Raw genomic sequence first — 14,943 nt, forward strand, 5'->3', positions numbered from 1 at the left:
GATCATCTTGTCCCAGTTTTGTAAATTTGGGTGGTGTTGGCTACTTCTTTTGGGCCTGGTAGCGCTAGTGCGGTTGGAGTTTGTAGCGGCTTAATAAGACCATAAAAAGAGCATCATCAGTTGTAGATTGAAACAACAGATGTAAAGGTTTGATAAAGAGCAGAACACTGCAGCTTGAAATGTACATCAATCAGAGTGAATACATGAACTAAACACGGGTATTCATGTAAACTTCAGAGAAAATTAGACTGTTAACATCATCCGGTGACCGGTGTAGTTCTCACATATTACATCAACTTACTACACATTCTTCCAAACATACAGTCGGAGGACCTATTAACCATCGACCATAAATAACACAGAGATCTTTGTGAGAATACAATTGAGGAATTATACATGACATCAGGAAACATATGGCCTATTGACTACATTACGATACAGAAGTTTATATAAATAGACATCCTAAAATGCTGAAGTTAGTACTTTACAGGAGACACTGCCAAAAGCCATGGTTACCAACGCTAGTTGCGCCCTTCTAAAGGATGCTCCCCCTTAGTGGAGGTCGCTGGCTGAACTGTTGTCCGAGAACTGAGAAGCACTCGTGTTGACAGCCTAATTGATCTCAACCTCCAGTTAGAAGTATATAACCGTTACCGATCTTTACATGTTGATGTTGTCATTACTGTTGAAGAACGCAGCTATCCCTGAGTTATCCAAATGATGCAGCCCAAATGATTGAATAGCTTGACTCTTCAATTTACATAAATGTACATGGAACTTGCAGGACACAGATACCAACCATACTTGGCATTCCTGTTGATTCCTATGTTGGATCTCGTGCCTCAGGACTAACCATTCTCACACGGCGAGCAGCAGCTAGAGGTGGCCTGCCAACTGCTTCCAGTATCCTTGTGAACACAACCTTTGCAGGGACGCATGTAACTGGTGGAATTGCTCCGCCTGGTTTGATCAAGTCACCGAAAATGCCACTGTGCGTACGCGGCTTTGCTTGAGCGCCACCTCCATGATGCCTTCTTCCAGTGGGAATCGAAGAGAGGGTTCTGACCTTCTGGCTTGACAGACTTGCCTTCTTGGATGGCTTCTTTTGAGATTTGGATGCCGATGACCTCTTCTTGCTATTTGACATGCTTTTCTTAACCTGGTGATTTGCGGAAGCTGAGTGTTTACTGAAGACTGGTTTCATTTCCCAGTCTGGATATGCAAGCCTGCCTTCATTGCCACCGTCCATTGATGCTCCTAAAGGATTAGAACGGGGAATTCTTTGCATGGCTGTCCTCCTGCCTGTACGCCAAGCCGTTGGAGCTCCTGTGCTCTCTTCCATACTAATATCACCACCAGAAACCAGGTGATCAGTGGAACCATCTACAAGTATTTCAATTTGGATAGGATGTCCAACAATTGCTTTGCCATCCAGTCTGCTCATCAAGGAAACAAGAGGAACATGCTCTCCATGGTAGCTGGCTTGGACCTTCAAATCAATATCAAACAACATTGGGCCCATGCGACCCAAACGTGAACTGCCATTTCTTTGGTAAAATGAAGGTTCGTCCCAATATGCCTTCCGATCAACACGAAATATCTGATCTGTATCCCAGTTAAGTGGAGAAATCTTGGAAGAATCATTTTCATAGTCATTATTATAATAAATGTAGCTTCGGCTAAGATCTCTTGTAGCTTTCAAGGATGATGGGTATGTTCGACTATGATACAAGTTAACCTCAGGGTGGCTTGTGTCCTCGAATAGATCTGTTTCATCAGAATCATAGTGGGGCTCCTCTTTGATTTGGTTCCTAAGCATTTGCTGATCGGATGTCTGCCCATTCTCTTTCCTATGATTTATACCATTTGAGTTGTACACAGATCCTTTCATGAGACCATTGGGTTTATCCAAACAGGATTTTCCATCCGTCATATGGGTTGATTTCTTCACTGCACTACGGTTATTACGTTTACCTTTTATATGCCATCGGGAGACACCCAGCTCAGAAGAACCATCCTCTTCCTCTGATTGATTTAATTGGTGCATATAAGCAGAATAGGCCACATCATTGTCGTCATCATCATCATCATCATCATCATCATAATTATCCACATGTCCAAACCTGTCAGAAGTCCGAAGGAAATAAGGATCACGGGGGCGTAACTCTGGAGGCAGAATCCTATTAGCACCTGTTCATAAGAACACCATAAGAAAGGTGATAAACAAGGAAAAATTTAAACCTCCACAGAAAACTAGAACAAAATAACAAGGTACAGTAAGAGAATCTGAATCGCAGTAATAATGAAGGCTTAGCTATAGTAAACATGTATCACAAAATAGGTAGATTCTATTTATTTACAGAAGGTTATCAGAATCTTTCTGTCTGTATAGTGAAACACTAATGGGGCACGATGTGATGTGCATGAACACCAACATTTGACTCAAGTTATTGTATATAACAACCTCATTGGTTCTCTTGTTTCTCAAAATTAAGGTGACATATTGGGAAGAGAAGTGCACACAGTGCAGTAACGGTGAAGCTGAAGGCAATAGTGTTTTGAAATCATGGTGGAGAGAAGGGGAGAGAGATGTGAACAGCTGTGTTAGGGGGTTGTTTGGTTGGGATTCCTGCCAGCTTTCGACTTCCGGCTCGAAGCCGGAAGCCGAAAGCTGGCAGGAATCCCAACCAAACAACCCCTAGAAAAGGAAGAAAGGTGCGTAAAGCTTTCCAAAGTGGAGAGCCAGACTTGTTCTTGAACCACGCAATGCTAATATTCCATGTTTGACAGGATTCATCTAACATAAATAGCTCAATGAGTTTGTTGTCATATAAGAGCTTGGTTACACAAGGTGACTCGTTCTTGTGAATTTGAAATCTATACTTTCATAATGCTATGATAACATTGTTTCTAACCATCCGATCAAGTCATCTAATGGCTAACCAAACGTTGCTCAGTTGGCTAGAGGTGCGAGTGCGTGCCCAGACCACCCAGGTTTGAGGCTTGGACTCCGCAGGGTGAGCTCACACTAGTTTCTTAACAAGGGCAGCTCAGTGCAGGTAGCTCCTGCTTGCGCAGGGTCCAGGGAAGGGTCCGACCACTTTGGGTCTTTCGTATGCAGCCTTTCCCTACATTTCTGCAAGAGGCTGTTTCCAGGATTCGAACCCGTGACCTCATGGTCACAAGGCAACAGCTTTACCGCTGCGCCAAGACTGCCTCCGCAGGCTCCGCAGGGTGAGCTCACACTAGTTTCTTCTACCTAAAAATCCCAAAGGTGCTAGTGTCCATTGGTAGAGTTTTTTAAGCCATCTAGTGGTTTATATTTAGATCTTGCCTTTTAACATAGCATGCTTGTCTCATGTAATCACATTCTACCATACAACGGCTCTGATTTATTGTTGACATGCCCCATTCGAAACGAGTAATTAGTCACAAGTCATGAAAAAAATCATACTGCCCCATCAAACATATGACGTTTTGGACATAGGCATGTTGTCCAACATGTACTCCTCTTACTTAGCGATTATCCAGTGCACTTAATTGTGTTGTACACATAAATTATTAAATAGAAACCCCTACACTTCATGAATGATTCAAGTGCTCAAGGGCATATACAGGTGGGTCAACTATGCGGTATTTAGGTGGATCACAGAAACAGAAATGCAAAAATTACCCTCTTGGGCACTTGGTCTAACCTATCAAGTTTGGAGTGTGTTTTAAAGAAGACATATGGGACTATGTGATTAGATACCAATGTTCTAGCCACAAACCAAACATTTGTGACACCATCTTTAAGAAAGAATGCAGATTTAAATAGATATTGAGTAGACTTCAGCTGTTAGCTGCACCTTTTGACATTAATGATCTATAATGACACGACGAGGATGATATCAGCATGAAAGGCTATCTAGTTCTCTGACTAAATCCATTATTCAGTGACTTTTATTAGACAGGAAGCCTAATGTGGCAGACACGTAGGCGCTATGTTGCCTAGTACCACATTGAAATGGTCAAAACCGCTTTAGAATAGTCTGTCAGGGGTATTTTACCTGGTTATGAAATTTGATGATTATATTTGTCTGGTTTTATTGTTCAGGTGGGTAATGTGCAGTCAGGAAATAGTTGAGGTGTGAGAAATACATGTTTTCCTTTGTCAAATTTGATTTGGATACTTCAATGCTACAACTTTAAAAGGTTGGCAGCATGTACACTGAGTGATGCAAAAATTATTTGTTATCATATCTGGCAATGTGAATTCACATACAGTCCTACTCCCTCCGTCCGGAAATACTTGTCATCAAAATGGATAAAAGGGGATGCATCTAGACATATTTTAGTTTTAGATACATCTCTTTTTATCCATTTTAATGACAAGTATTTTCGGACGGAGGGAGTACTACTTAACAATGAAAAGAGGGAAGTTAACAAGGGGTACACACGTACTTTGCAAAAGCTCCGCATCATCTTCTGTTTCACTTTCTGAGCATTCCCTCTCTGAAGACTCAGATACGTGTTTCTCAACAAAGTCTGAAGATGTATGTTCCTCAGAAGAGGAATCTGGATGCTGAAGATAACTTTCGGTGTCAAAATCAGCTCCTGTAGAAACCATTTGAGCAGAAGGTAAATCACTATGGCTATGAGTTTCACCAGAATCACTAGGCAGGTATGCATATCTACTTCTTTTAGCCCGATAGGTGGCAGGTGATGGATCTTTATCTCCCCCAATTAAGATAGCCCCATAATCATCATTGTGCGGCGAGTGCTGCGTCAATTTTGCACTGCTCTGCAAGACTTGAACAAGTGGTCGGTGTCTGTCACATTTTTCAATAGATTCATCGAAATCGCTTCCATCCGGTCTATTCTTTTTCACAATTGTACAAACCTCCTTGCTCTCTAAACTTGCTCCTCCCTGAATATGTCTCACATGGGATAAGTCTCCAATGTGGTTACTGATAATATTCTCTGAGGTGTCCAGCGACTCTGAAAAGTTTATCTTCAAACCGGCATTGAGAAAATACTGCCCAGCTTCTTTTTTTGCAGGAAGAGCAGATACATCTTTTCTTTTCCTCTTTTTGCTCTTGTAGCGAGTACTTCCAAGGTCTTTGCGATGTTTCGTGCAAGCTGCATTTCATGTCAGCTTTATCATATCCATACATCCCATTTAAGTAACTGAAGCATAAAAAAAGCTTATTTAACAATCTAAGAGGGCGTACCAGAAAAGTAGGCAGGTCTGAAACCTTGAGTCTGATGCAGTTTCCTCTCTAATTCAAGGGCATGAAGAATGGCATCTTCTCTCCGTGCATATTTCTCTCTTTTCTTCGAAAGAGTCCCTTGAGTAGCCTCTGCCCTCTCAATGCAGGCATCGAACTCCCCACACCTAAATGCTTTAACGCGCTTTGATTTCTCAAGGTTGTACCAGTCACTGTGAAAAAAATAAGAGGATGAAAAGTTTATACAAAATGAAGAATTTGTCATAACTCAGAAACTTTGAAGATTTGGAAAGACAAATTTACACTAGTTGAGTACATGGGGAAAGAACATAGAGTATGATATTAACAGCTATTAATTCCTGAAGAAAACAGTCCCAGCGAAATAGAACTGGAAACTGAGCTCAAATTGTAATAAATATGTGGCTTCTATTCAGAATACGGATTAGCAAAATAACTAGTTTGCGACTTTTCAAGAAATATGATTAATAGTAACTGGCAAAATATTAAACATTACTATTTCACTTGAGCAGAAGATTAGTAAGTTTCCCTCCCTCCTGTTTGGTTTCTACAAAACTACTGTTTTCTATGAGATACGCAAACAAATAAACTCAATTGATTGTTTCATACAAAAGAAACAAACCAAACACAGAAACAATATATGAAGCGTATAATACATAATCAAATATAATTCAGGTGCTTAAGAAATAAGGGGTGAAACAAATTGACATCAAGTTTTTTTATTCATTCAGCCTTCATAAAACAAATAATTTTCACTAAATACCTAGCTACAGGATACAATTAAAAACAGCCATGCAAGGTCCCCAAAAAATAACAATTTGAACATGCGGCAGCTATGTAAGGGCATCTACAATCGTTGGCACTTATCTAGGCGCTTAAACAGGAAAAGATATATACCAGTGTCTCTCTTCCAGTGCTAGGCGCTAACCGCCGGTACTAACCACGATTAGAAACATAGTTCAAAAAGGCACGCCTAGGCGGGCACTTAAGCTCGCGTAGGCTCTAGCAAAACGCCTAGCGCTTAATGTGCCATAATTGTATTTAAGTGTGTGTTTTAGTCAGAAGAACACAAGGCGCTGGGAAAACGTACAACTAATGCCTGGCGCTTTTTTAACTTTGATTAGAAATATATTCGCAAAAGAAACACAAGTAGAAATAGCGCTTCTTATCTCTTCTCGTGTGGAAAAAATTGCCAAGCGCTCGTGGCAAGATTTTGCGCAATGCCGCATCAGATGCCAGGAATTGATGATGCAACTGCCGATCGGCTGGGAAATATTCCCTGGCGCCCTCTGCTAGCGCCGCGCGTTGGAGATGGCCTAATGCATCATGTGAACAGATCTAAATTTCATCTCAAAATGCATGCACAGAAAGCAAATAAACTGGTACCGAGCTTAACAGAGAGCATGAAAATCAGATTTCCTGGTACAACCAGAGGCGGAGCCACCTCCCGGGCTCCTCGAACGAAACTTCATTGGAGTTATAGCAGGATTTAGGATTCAACTGGCTGATTTCATGGAGAAATGCCACTCTAAGTGATAGCAGTTAGAGTCTGCCTAGGCATTGTTTCTTCCATCAAAGTTCCAAACTCAGCGTCCCAAAAGCATCAGAAACAAGTGCTAATCGAACTTGACAGGGCGTCTTCTTCTTCTTCTTAAGAAGACAAGCAAAAAGGCAGGAGTGGAAACTTACACGCTGGCGTCCTCGCGGCCGAGAAGCTTGACCGGCGTGCCGGACCTTGGAGACATGATCTGCGACGGCGGCAGCTCGGCTTGGCCCAGGATCCTGCCGGGCCACCAGGAGCCGTTCCTCCGGCGCACCCACACGATGGTCCCCGGCGAGGTGTCCCCGACGCTGCAGCAGCCCTCGTCCGCGTCTCCTCCTCCCTCCGAGCCTCCCCCCATCCCGCCCCGCCTCCCACCGCCGGGCCAAACCCTAACGAACTAACCGCGCCTCCTCAGCCCACTTCTAGAAGCTTCCCTCGCCCTCGAGATCTGCCTTCCATTCAAGTCACGGAGGGCGCCGGCACCCGGGAGGCGCCCTGCCCGGCGCCTCCTCCGCGCGGCAGGCTCGGCCGAGATCGCGCTGCCCACGCCCCCACCCCGCCTCCGGCAGCTTCTAGAAGCTTCTCCCACGGGACTCCCGGGGCCTCCTCGTCGTCCTCGTCGCCGTCGCCCTCCCTCTCCTGTCCTCCACCCTCGGCGGGGCGGGGGCCCCGGCGGTGCGCTGGCTCGCGGCCGGCACGGCGGACGGCTCCGGCGCGGCTCCGGTGTGTGTTTCTTCTGGCTCCTCGTTCCAGAAGGAAAAAAATTAAGAAAGTGGGAAATAGAAAGGTGTTCTTTTCTCTTTTCTTTTGGAGCGGTTTGTTGGTCTTGGCTGGTCTGGACCGCGTGGAGGGAGGGAGAGGGGAAGGGACAAGAGACGGCAACCGACGCGGTCGCTGGTCGAGCCCGGGCCGGACCCAGGAGCGGCGCCAGCGGCCTGAGGAGGAACCGCGAAGGGTCGGTCCATGCGCCGGGTGCCGAGGGAGGCGTCTCGCCTGTGGTTTTCCGGGTTTCCACATGGATTGGTGGTACACGCACGTTATGACACGAACAATTACAAGTAAATAAAGATCATCTACAACCGGACCCCTCACTTGCCCTTTGAACTGAAAACCTACACAGGCTTCAGATAAAAAGGACAGCACTAGACGCCGGTCGAAAACCTACACAGGGTTCGGATAAAAAGGGCAGCACTAGAGGTCAGTCGACTAGCGTCAGCCCCCGGCCGGTCACATCCCGAGTGTATGTTGCGTTGCTCTCAAGCGTCGGATCAAGCCCCGCTTTGATCCCTCCTCGCGAGCCCTCCCTCCTCCTTCCCCCTCACATCATCGCACATGGGAGGGAGAGTGATAGCGAGCGCCGCCGACCCACCTGTCATGAACGTGTGAGGCCTCGTCATTGGCGGTGCTTGCAACCTCACCTCATCGTTGGAACTTGGAAGCATCACCCACCGTCGTCTGCATCCCTCACCATCACCACCTCGTTTACAGCTCCTGTAGAGGATGGATCGTCGCTCCCACATCGTCGCCTCATAGCAGCGGCTGAAAGCGGTTGCAGCTTGCTGTCCCATGGTTGCACCATCAGTGCGTCGCCGCCCGCCCACGCCGTCGACGCTCGTCGCCCCATGGCTGCAGCCCCGGGTGCACCACCCACCGCCCTCCTCACCAATGCTCATGACACGGGTGAACGCGGCTCGCACAATCATTGCCTCTTGGCTTCCACTTCCACCAGTTTATAACTACCCGGTTACATAGTAGTGTTTGATAGACCCTAAGCGAGTCGATCCTCATCTGGAGAACATGCGAACACCTCAGGTCTAGGACATGGCATATACATTGTACTTGAGACTAAGAGATGACAATATCTCGTTGCGTCTCAAAGTGGGTCTGTTTGACTGGATGATCTCCATCCCCAAGTACATACTATCGATTCAGCATCTCTTTACCCATGATTTGTGAAATATAGTCATCAACCGACGCATACTAGTCAAAGGGTAGTGTCCACATAACCTTGTCAATTAGGGACCATTAGAACAATCATCATACAACATATATTCTCACAAGCAAGTCACATACTTATCGATACTCATCACTGATGATGTTCAAGAACGATACAAAAAACTCATCAATTCATAGGGAAATATCACCATCACATGATTACCTCTAGGGCGTATCTCCAACAGTTGATAGGTGGGAACCCGATGAACGAGTTCACACCCGAGGGTGGCCCGATCTTCACATCGTAGGATCGAATCGGGAGGGATAACTAGCTGCAAGCAGCCGGGATAACTAGCTTTATATACCTACCAAGGTTGGATGCAACCCGTACGTTGAGGATGGCTGACCGAAGCTACAAGAACTCCAACTCATTGTCCGAACAATCACAGAACCACAAACCGGAACTAATCCACACAAAACGGTCGGAACCGTAGAGCACGAACTAGAGGGAACCAGAAGCTCCTTCACGCGAATCCGAATGAACTCACAAGAGCAAAGGTAGCAAGATTTCTCTGATCTCTCTAGCAGTCTTGCTGCATAAGCTTGTAGCTAAATGGTTTGACCAAAGGTTTCTCTAGAGGATGGGGAGATGGGGATTTATAGCAGAGACAACCCCCCTTAGCTAGGTGTGAAAATGGTTTTCAAAAGTAAGCAGGTTTGCATGGCTTCCTTGGGGGAATAAGCAGTCAACTTTGGGATTTGTTGAAGAGCTCCTCCGAAATTCGCGAAGTCTTGATAGCCTGGACACCTTCCACGAGATTGGCTAGAACTTTTGGCTCACAACTCCAAATGATGTGAGGTTTTTTGCATTGGAAAGATAATTTGATGTACCCCTATGGGCCCGTCTCTCCACTACATGGGTGTGGCACAATGAAACATCAGAGGGAAAAACTGACAGCATCAGCTTCACTTGAAACTTGTTTTCTTCAAACTTGTTCCTCCAAAGCGGTTGCTTCAAGAGCTCATAGGTTGTTGGATTGCTTCCATGTTATACCTAAGTTCAACCATCAACAATGGGAATGAAAGCATAGTTGTGTCATCAAGGTTACAAGGTAAACTTAAGTTAGTGTTCACCTGGTCACTTATTTGTTTGGCACGACTTCTTGTGATTGGACCTATAATTGTTAGAGACTTGTCGATGGTTGTGGTGTCCTCATCATCCTCCCCCTCTTGAAAAGGAGTCGTCCTCGACTCTAATGGTCCAAAGTATGGAGAGAGGTCGGACACATTGAAAGTTGGACTAACGCCATAATCCATCAGAAGGTCAACCTTGTAGGCATTGTCATTGATCTTCGCAAGCACTTTGAATGGACCATCTCCATGTGGTTGCAACTTGCATTTGCGTTGATCCAGAAAATGATCCTTCTGCAGGTGTACCCACACAAGATCACCTTCTTCAAACAACACCTTCTTTCTTCCCTTGTTTGCTCGTTTTGCATATTGTTCAGTCATCTTCTCAATATTTTCCTTGGTCTTCTCATGAATTTTCTTCATGAAGTCAGCACGCTTACTTGCATCAAGATTGGTTCGCTCCTGCAATGGTAAAGGCAAAAGATCTATGGAAGCAGCAGGTTTGAAACGATAAACAATTTCAAAAGGACAAATTTTGGTGGTTGAATGTACTGCCCTGTTGTATGCAAACTCCATGTGGGGGAGACACTCTTCCCACATCCTCATTTTTTCTTTAAAACTGCTCTCAGCATCATGGATAGTGTGCGGTTGACAACTTCAGTTTGTCCATCCATTTGTGGGTGGCATGTAGTGGAAAAGTGAACTTTTGTTCCTAGCTTTGCCCACAACATTTTCCAAAAATAGCTCAGGAACTTGGTGTCACGATCTGAAACAATAGTGTGTGGTACTCCATGTAGACGCACGATTTCCCTGAAAAACAAGTCAACAATGTGTGAAGCATCATTGCTCTTATGACACAGGATAAAATGAGCCATCTTGCTAAACCTATCAACCACCACAAAAATTGAATCACTCCCCCTCTTAGTGCGTGGTAATCTAAGAACAAAATTCATAGAAATATCTTCCCAAGGTGTACTAGGAATTGATAAAGGCATATAAAGTCCATGAGGGTTTAAATGTGGCGCTCAACATCACACCTTATCCTTGGCCGAAAGAAATGGTCAATCAACACACTCTCAGATTTCTTTGCTCCAAAATGTCCCATGAGACCACCAGCATGAGCCTCCTGCAAAAACAACAAATGAACAGAGCAATCTGGGATGCACAATTTGTTAGCTCGAAACAAGAATCCATCATGCAAGTGAAACTTTTCCCAACCTTTCCCCTTACTACACTTTGAGTGTGGTTCAGCAAAATATGGGTCATTGGCATACAATTCTTGGATACTTTGCAGCCCAAGAATTTTAGTACCAAATTGTGAGAGTAAAATATGGCGTCTAGACAAAGCATCAGCAAGAACGTTATCTTTTCCTTTCTTGTACTTGACAATATAGGGAAAAGATTCTATGAACTCGCTCCATTTTGCATGTCTATGGTTCGGTTTTTGTTGACCCCTAAGGTGCCTTAAAGACTCATGGTCGGAATGTATCACAAATTCTTTAGGCCACAAATAATGTTGCCATGTTTCCAAAGATCTCACAGGTGCATATAATTCTTTGTCATAAACTGAGTAATTTAGAGTTGGACCACTTAGCTTCTCACTAAAATATGCAATAGGCCTACCTTCTTGCATCAGTACGCCTCCAATACCCACACACTTGCATCACATTCAATTTCAAAAGTCTTACCAAAGTTGGGTAGTGCAAGTCATGGTGCAGATGTCAATTTTTCTTTCAGCTCTTGGAAGGCCTTCTCTCGTGTATTTGCCCATTTGAAGGGAACATCTTTCTTGGTTAGCTCATTCATTGGGGCAGCAATGGTGCTGAAGTCCTTCACAAACCAATGGTAGAAACCCGCAAAGCCAAGAAAGCTTCGTACTTGGTTTACATTTTGTGGAGGCATCCACTCACGGATGGCCTTGACCTTCTCTTCATCTACCTCAACACCTTGACCTGAATCAACAAAGCCAAGAAACACAACTTTGTCTATGCAAAATGTGCACTTTTCCTTGTTAGCATATAATTTCTCCTCTCTTAGGACAGCAAGCACACACCGAATGTGTTCAACATGTTCATCCAAAGTTTTGCTATAAATCAGGATGTCATCAAAGTAAACAACCACAAACTTGCCAATGAACATTCTAAGCACATGATTCATCAATCTCACGAAGGTAATATGTGCATTTGTCAATCCAAATGGCAAAACTAACCACTCATACAAACCAGATTTTGTTTTGAAAGCAGTTTTCTATTCATCACCCTCTCTCATTCTAATTTGGTGGTAGCCACTTTGCAAGTCCATTTTAGAAAAGATTGTGGCACCACTAAGTTCATCAAGCATGTCATCGAGCCTAGGTATGGGGTGCCTATACCTCACGGTGATGTTGCTAATAGGCCTACGATGACCCACAAGTATATGAGATCTATCGTAGTCCTTTCGATAAGTAAGAGTGTCGAACCCAACGAGGAGCAGAAGGAAATGATAAGTGGTTTTCAGTAAGGTTTTCTCTGCAAGCACTGAAATAGTAGGTGATAGATAGTTTTATGATAAGATAAATAGTAACGAGCAAAAAGTAAATAAAGTGCGGCAAGGTGGCCCAATCCTTTATGTAGCAAAGGATAAGCCTGGACAAATTCTAATAATGAAGAAGGAGCTCCCAAGGACACATTGGGAATTATCGTCAAGCTAGTTTTCATCACCTTCATAAGATTCGCGTTCGGTACTTTGATAATTTGATATGTGGGTGGACCGGTACTTGGGTACTGCCCTAACATGGACAAGCATCCCACTTATGGTTAACCCTATTGCAAGCATCCGCAACTACAAAAAGGAGTATTAAGGTAAACCTAACCACAACATTAAACATATGGGTCCATATCAACCCCTAACGAAGCAACGCATAAACTAGGGTTTAAGCTTCTGTCACTCTAGCAACCCATCATCTACTTATTACTTCCCTATGCCTTCCTCTAGGCCCAAATAATGGTGAAGTGTCATGTAGTCGACGTTCACATAGCACCACTAGAGGAAAGACAACATACATCTCATCAAAATATCGAACGAATACCAAATTCACATGACTACTAATAGCAAGACTTCACCCATGTCCTCAGGAACAAACGTAACTACTCACAAAGCATATTCATGTTCATAATCAGAGGGGTAATAATATGCATAAAGGATCTGAACATATGATCTTCCACCAAGTAAACCAACTAGCATCAACTACAAGGAGTAATCAACACTACTAGCAACCCACAGGTACCAATTTGTGGTTTTGATACAAGATTGGATACAAGAGATGAACTGGGGTTTTGAGAGGAGATGGTGCTGGTGAAGATGTTGATGGAGATTGACCCCCTCCCGATGAGAGGATCATTGATGATGATGTTGGTGATGATTTCCCCCTCCCGGAGGGAAGTGTCCCCGGCAGAACAGCTCCGCTAGAGCCCTAGATTGATTCCGCCAAGGTTCCGCCTCGTGGCGACAGAGTTTCATCCCGTAAGCTTGCCCATAATTTTTTCCAGGGTAAAAGTGATAATATAGCAGAAGATGGACGCCGGAGGCCCACCAGGGGGCCTAGGAGATAGGGGGTCGCGCCCTACAGGGGGGGCGCCCTCCTGTCTCCTGGACAGGGTGTGGGCCCCCTGGCCTATTTCTTTCGCTCATAAATTCTTATTAAATCCAAAAAGTTGTTTCATGGAGTTTCAGGACTTTTGGAGTTGTGTAGAATAGGTTTCCAACGTTTGCTCCTTTTCCAGCCAGAATTCCAGCTGCCGGCATTCCCCCTCTTCATGGTAAACCTTGTAAAATAAGAGAGAATAGCCATAAGTATTGAGATATAATGTGTAACAACAGCCCATAATGCAATAAATATTGATATAAAAGCATGATGCAAAATGGCCGTATCAACTCCCCCAAGCTTAGACCTCGCTTGTCCTCAAGCGGAAGCCGAAATCGAAAAAGATGTCCACATGTTTAGAGATAGAGGTGTTGATAAAAATAAAATACGGACATGAGGGCATCATGATCATTCTAATAACAGTAAAATATAAAGATTTTGTCATATGATTTCCTATCTCAAGTAATAAACAATTCACAATGTCAAGTATGGTTCAAAAACTTCATTGGGAACTAACAAACTATAATCTCAGTTATTCAAGCAATTGCAATTTATCGTAACATCAAAAAGAGTCAATAAATAGAGCTTTTCAGCAAGCTCACATACTCAACTATCTCGTAGTCTCCTATAATTGTTAACACTCACGCAATACTTGTGGTTATAGAGTTTCAGCCGGACACTGAGAAAGATAGGGGCTTATTGTGTTGCCTCCCAACGTATTCACCTTTAGGTGATGTCAACAATAATAGCCTATGCTAACTTACATCCAATTGGATATATGTATCATGATCTTTCAAACAAGAGGAGCTTGCCAAAGGATAAAAATGAAAAATGGAAAGGTGAGAATCACCTTGACTCAAGCATAAAGTAAAAACATAAAGTAAAAGATAGGCCCTTCGCAGAGGGAAGCAGAGGTTGTCATGCGCGTTTAGGGTTGATGCATAAAGTCTTGGTGCAAAAGAACGTCACTTTATATTGCCCCTTGTATGTGGACCTTTATTATGCAGTCCGTCGCTTTTATTACTTCCACAACAAGTTCATACAAAGTTTATTTTCTCTGCACTAATAAGTCATACATATTTAGAGAGCAATTTTTATTGCTTGCACCGATGACAACTTACTTGAAGGATCTTACTCAATCTATAGACATGTATGGTGGACTCTCATGGCAAAATTGGGTTTAAGGATATTTGGAAGCACAAGTAGTATTTCTACTTGGTGCAAGGAATTTGGCTAGCATGAGGGGGAAAGCAAGCTCAACATGTTTGGAAGGTCAATGACAATATACTTTAACTGAGATGTCGGAAAACATAAACCATTACGTTGTCTTCCTTGTCCAACATCAACTCCTTTAGCATGTCATACTTAATGAGTGCTTCACAATCATAAAAGATGTCCAAGATAATATATTTATATGTGAACCCCTCTTTTCTTATCACTTCCTATTAATTGCAACGATGACCAAGGCTATGTTCATCAACTCT

General features: G+C 43.7%; 1 protein-coding gene across 2 annotated transcripts; it reads right to left on the reverse strand.

The window, feature by feature from the left end:
- Positions 1-200: 200 nt before the first annotated feature.
- LOC119321954 (uncharacterized protein At1g51745-like) lies at positions 201-7,507 on the reverse strand. Of its 2 annotated transcripts, XM_037595464.1 has the most exons (5): positions 6,918-7,507; positions 5,214-5,422; positions 4,678-5,121; positions 4,444-4,596; positions 201-2,190 (listed from the first exon to the last, which is right to left on the reverse strand). In XM_037595464.1, exons 1-5 carry the CDS (start codon positions 7,127-7,129, stop codon positions 824-826), a joined length of 2,385 nt encoding a protein of 794 aa, XP_037451361.1. In that variant the 5' UTR covers positions 7,130-7,507; the 3' UTR covers positions 201-823. The 2 variants fall into 2 exon arrangements, with proteins under 2 accessions (XP_037451361.1, XP_037451360.1); XM_037595463.1 differs by having other exon boundaries at positions 4,444-5,121.
- Between the last annotated feature and the right edge of the window lie 7,436 nt (positions 7,508-14,943).

Source organism: Triticum dicoccoides, chromosome 6B (assembly GCF_002162155.2).
Source record: "Triticum dicoccoides isolate Atlit2015 ecotype Zavitan chromosome 6B, WEW_v2.0, whole genome shotgun sequence".
Lineage (NCBI taxonomy): Eukaryota > Viridiplantae > Streptophyta > Magnoliopsida > Poales > Poaceae > Triticum > Triticum dicoccoides.

Bases quoted from the DNA above. Each gene is read 5' to 3' on its own strand.
- LOC119321954 (XM_037595463.1), bottom strand. From the start codon at position 7,129: ATGGGGGGAGGCTCGGAGGGAGGAGGAGACGCGGACGAGGGCTGCTGC. The intron at 5,423-6,917 runs GTAAGTTTCCAC...TTTTTTTCACAG, and splicing joins GGCCGCGAGGACGCCAGCGT to TGACTGGTACAACCTTGAGA. The intron at 5,122-5,213 runs GTACGCCCTCTT...CATGAAATGCAG, and splicing joins CAGACCTGCCTACTTTTCTG to CTTGCACGAAACATCGCAAA.